At 39.7% G+C, this 17127-nt stretch overlaps 1 protein-coding gene across 2 annotated transcripts; it reads right to left on the reverse strand.

The window, feature by feature from the left end:
* Positions 1-248: 248 nt before the first annotated feature.
* LOC117593954 (butyrophilin subfamily 1 member A1-like) lies at positions 249-13430 on the reverse strand. Of its 2 annotated transcripts, none has more exons than XM_034290750.1 (5): positions 13202-13430; positions 6284-6637; positions 4542-4823; positions 3011-3172; positions 249-2860 (listed from the first exon to the last, which is right to left on the reverse strand). In XM_034290750.1, the coding sequence occupies exons 1-5, from the start codon at positions 13269-13271 to the stop codon at positions 2721-2723; spliced, it is 1008 nt and encodes a 335-aa protein (XP_034146641.1). In that variant the 5' UTR covers positions 13272-13430; the 3' UTR covers positions 249-2720. The 2 variants fall into 2 exon arrangements, with proteins under 2 accessions (XP_034146641.1, XP_034146642.1); XM_034290751.1 differs by having other exon boundaries at positions 2845-2860; positions 3127-3172.
* Positions 13431-17127: the final 3697 nt, after the last annotated feature.

The following is a 17127-nucleotide window of genomic DNA, read 5'->3' on the forward strand; positions in this document are numbered from 1 at the left end:
AGAACTTGAGGCTGAATTCAAGTGACAGGGTGAACTAGTGATTATAGTACTCTACATGTTGATGAGAACTTGAGGCTGAATTCAAGTGACAGGGTGAACTTTCCTCCCCCACATAGGTAACCATCTCAACTCCTGGGGAGTCACAATGCCTGGACAAACAACAGATAGACACTAAAGGGATTTATAGAGATTTACGAGTAAATGCTTTTATTATACAAAGTAGAAAAAGTCTTTTGCATAATGTTGGTATAAAAACTCGTCAAATAAAATTTTTGTTAATTTAAAAATAAATGTCTGACAGGCTCATGGGCAAAGTTAGCATTGAATACCATTTGGTTTTTTACAAATTTTCAGAACACTATATTCATACATTACTGTATGGTCATATCATAAAAATATAATGTGAATTCACATTACATTCAGAATACATTTTTTTTTTTTTTTATCCTTTATTTAACCAGGACAAGCCCATTGAGATTAAAAATCTCTTTTGCAAGGGAGACCTGGCCAAGATAGGCAACTGAATTACATCACATCATTACATACATACAAAAACACAACAAAACATATAAATTAATAAAAACAATTTGAAAGCCAATTATGCACTTACAAGGAAATCACAATTAAAAACATTGACATGTGAGGGAGTTCAACTCAAAACACCTCATTCTTATCTTAAAAACACTCAAAGGAATCAATTTACTGAGTTATTCTGCAGCAAATTCCATGTAAAGGGAACAGAATAAACAAAGGCCTTTTTACCCAGCTCAGTACTTACATGTGGGACAGAAAGCAAGACAACAGCCTGAGAACGGAGAGAATAATGACCAGCACTTTTTTTCATAAGAAGTGAACATAAATAGGATGGAAGCACACCAAGAATAGCCTTATATATAAATGTGTACCAATGACAAAGCCTCCGTGTGGCCAGAGCAGGCCACCCTACACGAGAGTACAGCTCACAGTGGTGGGTGCGAGGTTTACAATTAGTAATAAATCTGCATGATAGGCTGCGTCAATCATATGAAGGCATTTAACAGATGAATGCATATACAATATATCACCATAGTCCAACACAGATAAAAAAGTGGATGCCACTAGCGGTTTTTTTTACATTAAAAGAAAAGCACAGCTTATTTCAAAAATAAAAACCCAATTTTAGCCTCAACTTTCTCACTAGACAGTGAACATGAGGCTTAAATGATAGGCAATCATCAATCACAATACCAAGATACTTATAAGTTGAAACAGTCTGTATTTCACGTCCGTCAAGAGTAGTCACTGAGGGAACATTCAGCGGTCTATTCCGGGGGCCCGTGAAAAGCATAGATTAGGTTTTTTCTACATTGAGCACAAGTTTCAGCTGTAGCAACGTGTTTTGGACCACAGTAAAGGCATTCTGTAAATGTGCAATGTCTTGTTTAAGAGTAAATAGTAAATAACTGTGTCATCTGCATAAAAATGAAAGTTTGCATCAGACACATGCCGATTAAGGTTATTAATATAAATAGTAAATAAAAAAGGGCCTAACACAGAACCTTGTGGAACCCTTTTAAGGATTGGTAAAATACCAGACTGAACACCATCATACTTAATGCACTGGGTTCTGTCACTAAGATAGTTTGAGAACCAAGAGACAATATTCTCTGAAAACCCTGAATTAAGAAGCCTAATCTTTAAGACATCATGATCAACTGTGTCAAAGGCTTTTGACAAATCAATAAACAGTGATGCACAGTGCGGCTTCTTGTCACAAGCAAAAGAGATATAATTTATCACCTTCATTGCAGCTGTGATGGTACTATGTTTTTTCCTAAAACCTGACTGAACTGGGGATAAAATGTCCTGAACATGCTTAAAAAGGTACGTTAAAGGCTGTGCTACACAGTCTGCAGCTATTTTTAAGAAATAGGGCTCTATAAGATCAGGTCCTAAAGGTTTTTCAGGAGCCAGCCCTTTTAGGGCTTTTTGAACATCAGCCACTAAAAATGGAGTGAGATTGAAGACACTTGTAGAGACTGGTTCATCTCTACAAGGTGTCACAGTATAAGGACAAGCAGTGTCAAACAAAGAACCAGACTGGGATCGTTTAAGGAATTAGTAGTGGCTGACAGATAAAAGTCAGATTTTGCTTTCTTAATAAAAGAAGAACATTTATTTCTTAACTGCCTAAAAACAAGCCAATCAGATGAAGATCCCGTTTTTCTTGCTTTGGCCCAAGCTAAATTGTGGTCATGAAGAATATCTCCAAGCTCAGAAGAGAACCACGGATTGTCCCGCCCCTTAACTCTAAATCTCTGTAGTGGGGCGTGTCTATTTATTATTTGCAAAAAGCTATCCCGGAAAAAGATCCAGGCTGACATAAAAATATTGCTAAACATAGAGGAAAAAGGGGTGTGGTAAGATGCTGCCCAACTGTCTTATGTTAATTAAACACATTCCCCTTGTTCCATCACATATCCTGGGCTTCAAACAAAGGGACAGGATGTCCTCCCCCACATGAAAGTACATAAGCCGCTTTTAATAATAAAAAGTTTTGGTACTGGTATTGATATCAGTGATTCTGGCCCTGTATTACGTGGTATCGGATAAAACCCAAATTTTGTGGTATCGGGCACCCATAATAAATACTGATTTTGTCAGTTGGAAAGTTGATTTCTACATGAAAAAGTAGATTTCTTCATGAAAAAGTAGATTTCTTCATGAAAAAGTAGATTTCTTCATGATCCAGTTGATTTCTCCATGATCCAGTTGATTTCTCCATGATCCAGTTGATTTCTCCATGATCCAGTAGTCTGCACAGCCTCCTTATTCCCATCCTCAACTCCATTCACGGGTGAATCCCCAACATCAGTCATATCTAGAATTAGAGAACTTGGAGTTAACATGAGATTTAGACCACAGTAGAGACATAACATCAACACGCTGTGGTAACTTTTTCATGTGTTACTACTGATGATAAAGCAACCAAACAGAAGCTCATCTCACACTGCCCACCAACACAACTTGCCTCTGTTCCTATTATGTTCGAATTTATTGATCTTATAGAAGGTATATTTCAACAGAGACTGAACATAAAAAAGTCCAACAACTCCTCCTGCCAGACCACCAATCAGCCAGGCCCACCAGTAGGACTGTCTCCAGGAAGACCAGCATTCAGGAAACATTTTATCTGAAACACAGAAATCCCAACCATTACAACATACTGTACACATACAGTACCAATCAAAGGTTTGGGGACACTTTCACTTGAATGGGTAAACTGTTGACTGGTACTGTACACTCACCTAAAGGATTATTAGGAACACCATACTAATACTGTGTTTGACCCCCTTTCGCCTTCAGAACTGCCTTAATTCTACGTGGCATTGATTCAACAAGGTGCTGAAAGCATTCTTTAGAAATGTTGGCCCATATTGATAGGATAGCATCTTGCAGTTGATGGAGATGTGTGGGATGCACATCCAGGGCACGAAGCTCCCGTTCCACCACATCCCAAAGATGCTCTATTGGGTTGAGATCTGGTGACTGTGGGGGCCATTTTAGTACAGTGAACTCATTGTCATGTTCAAGAAACCAATTTGAAATGATTCGAGCTTTGTGACATGGTGCATTATCCTGCTGGAAGTAGCCATCAGAGGATGGGTACATGCTGGCCATAAAGGGATGGACATGGTCAGAAACAATGCTCAGGTAGGCCATGGCATTTAAACGATGCCCAATTGGCACTAAGGTGTCTAAAATGTGCCAAGAAAACATCCCCCACACCATTACACCACCACCACCAGCCTGCACAGTGGTAACAAGGCATGATGGATCCATGTCCTCATTCTGTTTACGCCAAATTCTGACTCTACCATCTGAATGTCTCAACAGAAATCGAGACTCATCAGACCAGGAAACATTCTTCCAGTCTTCAACTGTCCAATTTTGGTGAGCTTGTGCAAATTGTAGCCTCTGTTTCCTATTTGTAGTGGAGATGAGTGGTACCCGGTGGGGTCTTCTGCTGTTGTAGCCCATCCGCCTCAAGGTTGTGCGTGTTGTGGCTTCACAAATGCTTTGCTGCATACCTCGGTTGTAACGAGTGGTTATTTCAGTCAAAGTTGCTCTTCTAACAGCTTGAATATGTCGGCCCATTCTCCTCTGACCTCTAGCATCAACAAGGCATTTTCGCCCCCACAGAACTGCCACATACTGGATGTTTTTCCCTTTTCACACCATTCTTTGTAAACCCTAGAAATGGTTGTGCGTGAAAATCCCAGTAACTGAGCAGATTGTGAAATACTCAGACCGGCCCGCCTGGCACCAACAACCATGCCACGCTCAAAATTGAAAAGTTGAAAAATCACACCATGAATGAAATATTCTGAAATATACTACTAACCAGAATACCTCATGACCACTTAGACAACTCAAAACAACCTTGTTATACAGTAGTAAACCCATGTATCAAAAAACACCTCACCTGGGACATGAATCTCTGTCCACTAGTCTGGTCTAACAAGGTGTCTGGTATTCATGTTAACTAATGAAGACCTCACCTGGGACATGAATCTCTGTCTCCATCTTGTGGTTGATCTGATGCTGTAGAACTCTACAGGTGAACTTGTTGTTGTCAGTCTTCTGGATGGTCACATGACCTCTCACAGTGTAGCGACCATCTGAGTCTGTCTCTTTCTCTGTAGGTCCAACAGGGAGGATGTTTCCATCACTGTCCAGCCAGGTCATCTCAGGTCTGTACATCAACCCTCCAGCCTCACACTTCAGGATGACTCCCATGGGATCAACTCCAATCACAGTGATCTGTGGTTTAGATGCAGCACCTTCACAGATACAACAGAACAAATAACACGTCTGTAGGGTCATACAATGGACTAGATGATGAACTCACCCAGGAATCTGATTGGTCACTTACATTAAATAGTGTGACGGAGCGAATGTGATTCCAGTGCCTATACAACTGCTACAGTGGATATAAAAAGTCTACATACCCCGGTTAAAATGCCATATGTGATGTAAAAGAATGAGACTAAGATAAATTATGTCACAGCTTTTTCCACTTTTAATGTGACCTATACTCAGCAAAAAAGAAACGTCCCTTTTTCAGGACTGTGTATTTCAACAATAATGTTGTAAAAATTCAAATAACTTAACAGATCTTCATTGTAAAGGGTTTAAACAATGTTTTCCATGCATGTTCAATGAACCATAATCAATTAATTAACATGCACCTGTGGAATGGTCGATAAGACCTTAACAGCTTACAGAGAGTAGGCATTTAAGGTCACAGTTCCAAAAACGCAGGACACTAAAGAGAATTGTCTACCGACTGTGAAAAACACCCAAAGAAAGATGCCCAGGGTCCCTGCTCATCTGCGTGAACGTGCATTAGGCATGCTGCAGGGAGGCATGAGGACTGCTGATGTGGCCAGGGCAATAAATTGCCATGTCCGCACTGTGAGACGCCTAAGACAGCGCTACAGGGAGACAGGAAGGACAGCTGATCATCCTCGCAGTGGAAGACCATGTGTAACAACACCTGGACAGGATCGGTACATCTGAATATCACACCTGAGTGACAGGTACAGGATGACCACAACAACTGCCCGAGTCACACCAGGAACACACAATCCCTCCATCAGTGCTCAGATGGTCCGCAATAGGCTGAGAGAGGCTGGACTGAGGGCTTGTAGGCCTGTTGTAAGGCAGGTCCTTACCAGACATCACAAGCAACAACGCCGCATACTTTAGATTTTGAGCCTCCCTTCATTCAGGGACACGTTTCTGTTAGTCACATGTCTGTGAAACATTTTTAGTTTATGTCTTATGGTGTTGACTCTTTTAGTGTTCATACAAATATTTACACACATTAAGTTTACTGAAAGTAAAAACAGTTGAAAGTCAGAGGGCGTTTCTTTTTTTGCTGAGTATATAATGTGAACAATTCAATTGAAAACCAAACTGAAATCTTTGAGGGGGAAAAATGAAAAAATAAAAAACGTATAATAACCTGGTTGCATAAGTGTGCACACCCTCTTATAACACCCCCTGTGTTTAGAATTAAGATAGATACATATCTATCTTGCGTTGTTTATGTAATACTTATATTCTTATATATCCTCTAATAATTGGAATTCAAACTAAAAGGTCTCATCAATAAAATACCAGCCTTGTGCTTCAAATAGTTTTTGAGCTATAAGGTTTTTAGTTTGGGTATGTCATTTTAGGCGGAAATAAAAATGCCAGTCAGCTGTAGAGGTTAAGAATATTTAAAATAACCTACCAACACTGAGTTGAACAGAGGCTTTCTGGTTGAGGCTCTTCAGAGTAGGAATAAAGCAGGTGTAGTTTCCAGCATCAGAGAGTTTCACTCCGGTCAGTTTTAAGGAGATGTTCCCGTTCTTCATTTCTTCTTTAAACAGAGACGTCCTTCCTTTGTAGTTGTTATTCTGGTCATCATTGTAGTCAACACGGTTGCGGTAGAAATGCACCTCTTTAGGTTTGAGGTCAGGTCTCTGCCACTCTACTACTTCATCAACAGCGCTGACGGTTCTGATGGTGGTTCTCAGAGAACAAGGGAGGATGACATCATCACCTACGATGGCCACAACTTGTTCTGACTGGCCAACAACTTTAGCTGAAAAACAAGTAATGTATTGTGAATGAATAGGAAACACATGCACAGGTAGTCACATACCAGATCAGTGAGTGGTGTGATGGCAATTTCATCGATCAGAACATTTAAAGGAGTAAGGACAGAGACAAAATTCTCTTCCACAATTTAATAGTTTATTTCAAATAGAGAGACGCATCACATGCAAACTAATCATCCGAAGAGTCTCCAACTTAATACATGAACAGTCATCAGTACTTACAGTGGAAAAAGGGGTGTGGTAAGATGCTGCCCATCGGTCTTATGTCAATTAAACACATTCCCCTTGTTCCATCACATATCCTGGACTTCAAACAAAGGGACAGGCTACAGCAAAACCTTTTATGTTAAAATCATCGTCAAAGGAAGTAATTTCAGGTGACATATACTGACAGATTGGGATATGTGGCATCGACCCGTCGGTGTGTAAACACCTAGCACTGAATACATCCTTCAATTTGTCACTGGTACAAAGTCCTCTCATGCTAATTGCTCAAAATTTTAGGCGGAGATGAGGTCCTGGTCCACACCTGCGGAGTACCTGGTTTGGGGGGCCCGTTGCTGTACCTATCCTTGTCCACCTGGTCATACTTCTGACCTAGTCTAAAATCAAATAGACTTTGGATTTAGCCCAGAGAAATGTATTTATTATTCCAATTGGACTTAATATCTCACCCGGCACAGCCAGAAGAGGACTGGTCACCCCTCTGAGCCTGGGTCCTCTCTAGGTTTCTTCCTAAAAATCAATCTTCTTAGGGAGTTTTTCCTAGCCACTGAAATTCAACAATACTGTTGTTTGCTCCTTGGGGTTTAAGGCTGGGTGTCTCTGTAAAGCACTTTGTGACAACTGCTGTTGTAAAAAGGGCTTTATAAATAAATACATTTGAAAAAAAATTCACTGATTAATTAGATCAATTAGATGTACTTCTAAAGTCATCACAAATGTTCTGCTCCTCCAAACGTCAGACAATCAGTTATGAACCATTTCTTGGCAGACCGGTGTAACAGAACGTGAAAGTCAGATGTATATTCCAAGGTGTTGTCCTTCATAGCTCAAATGCAGGTTATCATGACACAGCTCTAGTTGTCTTCATTCTAGCTGCTTTATCAGCCAGGTCAGGAGAATCTGTGTTATCCTATGTAAATGCCAAAATGACCAGTTTTATCTAAGAACTCTATAGCTGCAGGCCGGGTCAGAAGTGATGGTTACTAGCACCAGAAAATTCGCTTTTCCCTCAGTGATTTCAATTCACTGTGCCTTATGTTTAAACACCGAAGCCCTCCTGTAGCTTGTGTCGTCGACCTGCAGGTTCCTCTCTCAGCTACCTGGACAACAGATGAGATGTACCTGGTATGGACACAATCAGCGTGGCATGATGTCGTGCAGTTGGTCTTTCTGTCCCCCAGTAAACAAGCTTTCCTTAGCCTCCATTCTCTCGGTTTGAGGTTGCCTTCTTCCATCTCATGGCAGAAAAATCAGGACTAGAATTAGTCCAGCTGTCAGGGAACAGGCATTACTGTAGACGTGCGGCACCCCAGGGTAGAGACCGATCGTAGCTGTAAGACAGTCTGTGTGTGTGTGTGTGAGATCCATCTCATCTCAGCCACCTCACAGTTGTTCTTAAAGCCAAACTGAGTCTCTCTTGCTCAAACCAGTCCTCTATCGCTTAATCGCTTTCAAGTGTCCTGTACCTGTCAGTGAATTCTCTTTGAGTAGATTAGTTGCAACTGCACAATACACAACCAGAAATATGTCCATTACCTCAGTTTGTTGCTTATTGTTAATGCATTAGAACCCAGTCCTACCAAACACTTGTGTTGTATTGGAACTACAATCAAATTCACCTTTCCTTCATATAAATGATCAAATACCTTATTGTATAGGACAAAGTATACATCAGTTCAAGAATTTCCACAACAGTGTTCAGTAGGGCTGTCCCGAATACAATTTTCTGGGCTCCGAAGCTTCGGTAGTGATCAGCAGTGAATATTCAGAGCTTCAGTTGGGGGGGCGAGAAAACATTTCTCTGGTGTTGGCTGAGATGGACGGCATAGCACTGCAACAATTTTCTTTCAGTTTAATTTAAGTATTAAAGGATTTTTGCCGGACCGCGTTATTGGAGCCAGCCAAGAAGCGCACATGTCTCTTACGGAGTGAGCTGGCTGGCAGACTGGCTGGCTAACTAGCTGGCAGGCTGCCTGACTACCCCTTGTTAAATAGCGTAGTGGTAAGAGACGTGGACTACCAAGCCAGAGGTCCCTCCCTCGAGCCTCAACACAGTCAAAGTAAATTATGCAGTAGGATTTATGCAGGATAGACAACATTTTCACAGGCTACAATCATCAGTAGCTATGTTACAGTAAGTCTAAAATGAAACTTTACGGTAATATTGTTTCTGGTGCATTTTCAAAGTACGCATCCGTGCATATTTTTGGGGGTAATATAGACTAGATCACCCCCTTGGGCAGTAAAAGAGTAGGGTTTCAACGATTCTCTCGTCTTTTCAAATCAGTTATTGTCACCTATATCGATAGTTACTTTATCAAAGTAATTCACGAATGAAAGAAAAACAAATGTTGTTGTGCCATGAAATGAAATAGCTTTGACAGTGTAAAGTTAATCTACAGTCGAGCTAGCAAATGCTCAATTATTATGACTATTTCAATTACTAAGCTAGTAGACACTAGTAAGTCTATTAGTGGCTAATAAGCTGTTAAAACGGTCAGTGGCAAAAGCCATACAGTTCATAGATGCCATTTGTGGTGGAGGTAAACTAAATAAGAAATGTTTGTCAGTTTAACACAATGCTTAACGGTGTCTAACAAAATATTCAAACTTGGTGCGATGTTAATGGGTGACAAAAATGTTCTAATGTCGAGATGTTATACCAACACATGGCAAATGTATAGCACCGTGGTGTAGTGGTTAAAGACACAGCCTCTCATGTGGGAGAATCCAGTGAGCACAACAAAATGTATCCCTTGTATTGGCGGGCTGGCCTTTTCTGTTTTTTTAAGCATTTTTTTCTACAATTTTAAATACCATGGATAAACATAACCTACAGAAACGCTCATAATAATTCCCTCCGAATCCGAGAAAATGCCTAAAACAAATGTAAGATGTATTTCTAAGATGAACCGTAATTCCCCGTTTATACGCTGCACCCTGTATAAACCACACCATTTTATAGCTTTGTACAAACCCGAGTATTAACCACACCAATATATGCCCGTCGTACATACATTCAGGGGCATTATTCAAGCAAGCCAAGGTATGGCAATGTGATATGACGTCAAGGACCTACTATGCTATTGAAAACGGTTTTAACAGACATATGGAGAGTGCAATGAAAACGCCCTTTGTCATATCTATTTTGGCAAATATTTCCACATAACGGACAGAGTGGATGTTTATTATCATTAGTAATTTGTTTTAACTTCACAGCAAATAAATGCATTGAATTACATGCTGGTTTCTAGTAGGTAATCAAGGGGTGTTAGATGTAATCCGTTAAATGTAACTGTAATCCGCTACGTTACCAACTAAAATATTGTAATCGGATTACAGATACTTTTGAAAAAATTTATGTTTCTTTAAGATTACTTAAACTGAAAAAGATTAGGTGCCAGAAATATTTACGACACATTGCATGCTTGATATTTCAATGTTTTGAATGAAAATAACAATTGCATGCAGGGCCATTGCCAGAGTTTAAAGATTAGTGAGGTCCAGATTTTATTTTTTATTTTAAGAGAGCTTATTTATGGCAATTCACACCAAAGTTGCACCTGACCACTACCAAAGTTATAGACTACAGTCACACAAATTAATTATCTATAGTGAAATACATACTTAAAGACTTGTTGGACCTCGGTTCTTTCTGTCCTAATGGTCACATTTTTCTGGGTTTTGTTTTTTACAAATAAATCTAGCCTGATTTGCAGTTTGAATGATTTGAGTCCTGCACATGTTAACAAGCTAGTTAGCCATCATAGGGGGGTTAAGCCTCTTTTAAGGGTGTCTGGGCATGCTCCCCCAGGATTTTCATATATTTTTAGAGTAACAACGTGTGTAAAATCTATCAAAATAAGGTTATGTTTGGTCAAGCTTTGTTAAAAGTATACCTGTCTCATAGTTTGTGTTAACCACTGATTTAATATGCCTTACTGAAATCCTATCCAAATAAAGAAATTAAAGTCCACTCTGTCCCCCATCCATCCAAAACCAACAAAAGGAACAAAAATGTACCATGTAGCCAAATTACTTCTGTCAACTATAGTTTATAGTAAATTAACATCTACATATTGTTTCTAAATTCGATTTTGCTGAATCATTTCAAAACAGATATAAACAGCCTATTAATTTTGGAATGAATTCATTAAAAAAGATGCTATAATTAAAAAAAGAAACACTTAATAACCGGATCTCCCTTCCTCTGAACAGAATAGAAATATGTTCACTTCAAACCCAAATAAACATGTTCCTGTGAAACATGCACGGTTTTGCAACTGTGTTCCGTTGAAACCGATGAATTGAACACAGTAACTAATCTAGAACCCCCTATTATCGGCATATTCAACTGCAATTTTGAAATAATAATAATATATACACGTGTATACACACACACACACACACACACACACACACACATATATATACACTCACCTAAAGGATAATTAGGAACACCATACTAATACTGTGTTTGACCCCCTTTCGCCTTCAGAACTGCCTTAATTCTACGTGGCTTTGATTCAACAAGGTGCTGAAAGCATTCTTTAGAAATGTTGGCCCATATTGATAGGATAGCATCTTGCAGTTGATGGAGATGTGTGGGATGCACATCCAGGGCACGAAGCTCCCGTTCCACCACATCCCAAAGATGCTCTATTGGGTTGAGATCTGGTGACTGTGGGGGCCATTACAGTTCAGTGAACTCATTGTCATGTTCAAGAAACCAATTTGAAATGATTCGAGCTTTGTGACATGGTGCATTATCCTGCTGGAAGTAGCCATCAGAGGATGGGTACCTGGTGGTCATAAAGGGATGGACATGGTCAGAAACAATGCTCAGGTAGGCCGTGGCATTTAAACGATGCCCAATTGGCACCAAGGGGCCTAGAAAACATCCCCCACACCATGACACCACCACCACCAGCCTGCACAGTGGTAACAAGGCATGATGGATCCATGTTCTCATTCTGTTTACACCAAATTCGGACTCTACCATCTGAATGTCTCAACAGAAATCGAGACTCATCAGACCAGGAAACATTCTTCCAGTCTTCAACTGTCCAATTTTGGTGAGCTTGTGCAAATTGTAGCCTTTGTTTCCTATTTGTAGTGGAGATGAGTGGTACCCGGTGGGGTCTTCTGCTGTTGTAGCCCATCCGCCTCAAGGTTGTGCGTGTTGTGGCTTCACAAATGCTTTGCTGCGTTCCTCGGTTGTAACGAGTGGTTATTTCAGTCAAAGTTGCTCTTCTATCAGCTGGAATCAGTCGGCCCATTCTCCTCTGACTTCTAGCATCAACAAGGCATTTTCGCCCACAGGACTGCCGCATACTGGATGTTTTTCCCTTTTCACACCATTCTTTGTTAACCCTAGATGGTTGTGCGTGAAAATCCCAGTAACTGAGCAGATTGTGAAATACTCAGACCAGCCCATCAGGCACCAACATCCATGCCACACTCAAAATTGCTTAAATCACCTTTCTTTCCCATTCTGACATTCAGTTTGGAGTTCAGGAGATTGTCTTGACCAGGACCACACCCCTAAATGCATTGAAGCAACTGCCATGTGATTGGTTGATTAGATAATTGCATTAATGAGAAATTGAACAGGTGTTCCTAATAATCCTTTAGGTGAGTGTATTTAAGATGTCTATTCATACAGTCCATATTCGCTTTTCTACATTACTTGAAATTGCTCTACATTTCCAATTCTACATTATTTGAGATTGCTTCAAGTCACTATTATTATGCATTTTGTTTTTTCTGTCATTATTTTTGCTTTATATATTTCTTAATTACTACGTAGATGTCACGTGCCATGTAACAGGAATTTAATTGTTCAGAATGACGGCTGTTATTCAGGGCATTTAACAATTAAAACACTTAATTTGTGAAAAGACAAAGTTGAGGCTCTTAGATAATGTCATGTAGAATATACTGATGAGTCATTTTGAAACGAAACTTTTTAAAACGAAAATGAATCATGTAGAGATCATTACCATCCGGATATTCCTAGCTACTAACAAAGTTTTTATAACATTCAAAAGAAATGGCACGAACAAAAACAGTGGTCCATCCTCTTTTCTTATGTTTAATGTAGTAATATGTACATACAGAGTTAGAAAAAAGATGGACGACTTTTTAATATCTAAACTTTTATTTGCGTGAGGACGCTATTTCAGTGAACTACTGCTGTTGGGAAATTAAACGGTATATCTAATTAAGCGCCTTGCGATGCGTATTAACCTAGTTACGTTTTGAGGCCGTCTTTATTCCGCCAGCAGTTTTGGTAGTGTTTGTAAACAAGCATTAACTCCTACCTGTATCCTCTGCCCAGACAGGAAATGCCAGAAAACCGTAGACAACAACACGCATCAAATAATCCTTCATTTCGTTTAGACATTGGCATTACATCACTAGTTAAACTATTGTAACCGAGCAAGAAGGTTCGCCTAACTTAAAACTTGAATAAGAAAATAATGAACGTACACAAAGTTCAAGAGCACTATAAGTTTTTCAAGGAAGCATGTTACACTAGCACTAACGATGGCGATCTGCGTCTTGTGAGCAACATTAAAGAAACACTTCCGGGTCACGAAAATATTTTTTTCAAAAATTTTTCAAAATTTTTCTAAATAAAAGAGACCAACGAATTACTTAAAAACTGAGATAAATTGAGTTTATTAATTGTTTGAGAACTTGTACCTCTCAAAACATTGACAACAATTCAAATATGATCATATTTAAGAGTAATTTCGATAAAAAGTGGGTGTTAGTGGGTGTTAAAACACGTTCCAAGGGTAAAATTCAGACAATTCCAATGACAGAATATGGAATACATATTGCCTCATAACTAATAAACTATTGAATATTCCACAGAGAAAGCAGTGTAGGAAATGTCCAGGAGAATGTGTAGAGTAAGACAAACCTGTCTAATCATGGGGAACAGTGTGCTACATCTAGCAACACAATATTTCCACACCCTCTTTTTCCACAATGCAACTCAATGGATATGAAATACATATTGGCCTATAAAAAAAATAAGTATTCTACACGCCGCGGTGAATGTATTGTAGGAAATGTTCAGGAGACTCTATAGAATGATTATATGCAAAGAAATCAAGGGGCACTCTGTATTTGCAATTGTTGCTGGTGTTTTACTCCGCCCACCCCATTGGCCACAATGCAACTCAATGGATATGAAATACATATTGGCCTATAAAAAAAAAACTATTCTACACGCCGCGGTGAATGTATTGTAGGAAATGTTCAGGAGACTCTATAGAATGATTATATGCAAAGAAATCAAGGGGCACTCTGTATTTGCAATTGTTGCTGGTGTTTTACTCCACCCATTCCATTGGCCACATTCCAAATAGCTGAATAGCCTTTAGATCCATTATTCCTTTTGTTAATGGAGGTGATTATCACCACTTGGTGATTACGTAACAATTCAGCCAATGATCTAATGTAGTTGTCAATTACTTATATTAACTGGCCATTAGCCTGCTGTCTTTGTTTGGACTCTGCTTGGATCAGCTTACATTTGTTCTGAATCACTGTTAATTTTTTTTAAGAGGCTTTGTTTTTTCATCAGGTTGGCAATTTCTTCTCAGTTTTTTGGTTTTGCTGTTTGATTCATGTTGGTATGCATATGTTGTTAATTTTATTTGCCTGAGCAAAATTCTGATTGATTGAAGAATTTTTATAGCCAAATGTAGAGACAGAAAATCAATACACACAGCTTCTCTTTATTGGCTTATTTAGATTATTTACAATAAAACTCCTAAAAAGTATACACAGCAATATTCCCAGAGAGGTCTTTAAAGCACCATGGACATCTCTATGTTAACAAATTTATAGCATATGGCTGCCCTGAATGTTGGTCGCGTAGAGCCAAAACCCAGGTCTTCATTCTCACATTACTGACTTATTTTGGCCGGGGATACCATCTGAGTACAGTTCAGTTGGTCTGAGTGCTAACTTCCTTTAAGAAACAAAACAGAAAAGTGTTTTGCCCTTCCAGGACCAACATTTTGCAGTCCTGTAGTATATTTGTCTCCAAGCAAATGTTCTCGTTCTAGACAGACGGAAATAATATTGACTTTTCAGTCATGACAGGAATGTCATGACCGCAAAGAATTGGCCACATTCGTAATACAATGCCCATCCTAAGCTTCATAAACTCTAAGACAGCCAAGACGGAAGGAGATCAACTTGGGTAAAAGGTTGAGTAACTGGTTTGATTAACTATATGTACTGTGTACCCTATCCTGTTATGATTTAGTACATCATCTTTTATATTGCATGTTGTTTGATGTAAGTTTGGAGTTGTAATGCCCCATATTAGTTGTATTTAGATAAAACCTAACAGCCCACATTCAGAATTTACTTTGAAGGTCTTAGGATGCACATATTTTCAAATAATTATATATATATAAAAAAAATGTACTTATTTGGATAAATCTCTAACTTTCTTTCCTTTTAATTTGTCCTGGTCATTGGTAATTCTCATCTCCGTGCCTTAGTGGATAACATTGTCCCCATGGCAAATCAGATTGATTCCACTGGTCGATCTACCATGGCTTTTGGCTTCATGTCCACTCCTGGAGCAATAGTTTCACATCTGATGGCAGATGTTCGTGGGGAGGTGTTACCCAGAGGCCTTGTCCCAGTCATAGTATGTCTGATCATTCCTGGTAACAACCTTGAAGCCAGCCCATCCATCTCCCAGGCAATTACCAAGAACTGCTGGCCCTGGAGTATGAAACCCAAGCATGGGATCTGGATGTGACTTACGGATTGGAGACGTCCAGGGCCTTCCAGGCCCTATGAGCAGTGGCTAAAAAGATTCATTTGAGCAATGATTTTGAGATGCCAATTATGGCTACCCTGATCAAGGACACTTTGTTTAAGGAAATACAGGTAATCGATTCAACTAGACCTCGTTGTGCAGGGATTCAAACTCCTCTTTGCAGATCTTCTCCAAGTCATTAAGGTTTCGAGGCTGACATTTGGCAACTCAAACCTTCAGCTCCTTTCACAGATTTTCTATGGGATTAAGGTCTGGAGACTGGCTAGGTCACTCCAGGACCTTAATGTGCTTTTTCTTGAGCCACTCCTTTGTTGCCTTGGCCATGTGTTTTGGGTAATTGTCAGGCTGGAATACCCAGCCAAAACCCATTTTCAATGCCCTGGCTGAGAGAAGGAGGTTCTCACCCATGAATTGACTGTACATGGCCCCATCCATCGTCCCTTTGATGCGGTGAAGTTATCCTGTTCCCTTAGCAGAAAACCCCCCCCAAAACATAAGGTTTCCACCTCCATGTTTGATAATGGGGATGGTGTTTTGGGGTCATAGGCAACATTCCTCCTCCTCCAAACACGGCAAGTTGAGTTGATGCCAAAGAGCTCGATTTTGGTCTCATCTGACCACAACACTTTCACCCAGTTCTCCTCTGAATCATTCAGATGTTCAATGGCACACTTCAGACAGGCTTGTACATATGCTTTCTTGAGCAGGGGGACCTTGGGGTCGCTGCAGGATTTCAGTTCTACACGGCGTAGTGTGTTACCAATTGTTTTCTTGGTGACAATGGTCCCAGCTGCCTTGAGATCATTGACAAGATCCTCCCGTGTAGTTCTGGGCTGATTCCTCACTGTTCTCCTGATCATTGCAACTCCACGAGGTGAGATCTTGCATGGAGCCCTAGACCGAGGGAGATTGACAGTTCTTTTGTATTTCTTCCATTTGCGAATAATCGCACCAACTGTTGTCACCTTCCACACCAAGCTGCTTGGTGATGGTCTTGTAGCCCATTCCAGCCTTGTGTAAGTCTACAATCTTGTCCCTGACATCCTTGGACAGCTCTTTGGTCTTGGCCATGGTGGAGAGTTTGGAATCTGATTGATTGTTTGCTTCTGTGGACAGGTGTCTTTTGTACAAAATCAGCAGGGGATGAAATATTTTCTTTCCTCACTGTCTCATTTAAAACATGTATAATTCAATATAATGACAAATACATATTCTTTTTACAAATTAAGCTAAGGCTGGAATGTAGTTGCAATAACATATATCCTTCTAATAAGTTGACTTATTCTAGTACGTAATAGTTGGATATTGGTTATGATTTGACTCTGTTGTAAAAATGTGTTTGCTAATCTAAAAGGTATAAAACTGTAAATGGTCTTATGGACTACCCTACAGCTCTAAAGGTGGTACAACAGGTTAATGACCAGTTAATAT

This window comes from Esox lucius, chromosome 24 (assembly GCF_011004845.1).
Source record: "Esox lucius isolate fEsoLuc1 chromosome 24, fEsoLuc1.pri, whole genome shotgun sequence".
Taxonomy (NCBI): domain Eukaryota; kingdom Metazoa; phylum Chordata; class Actinopteri; order Esociformes; family Esocidae; genus Esox; species Esox lucius.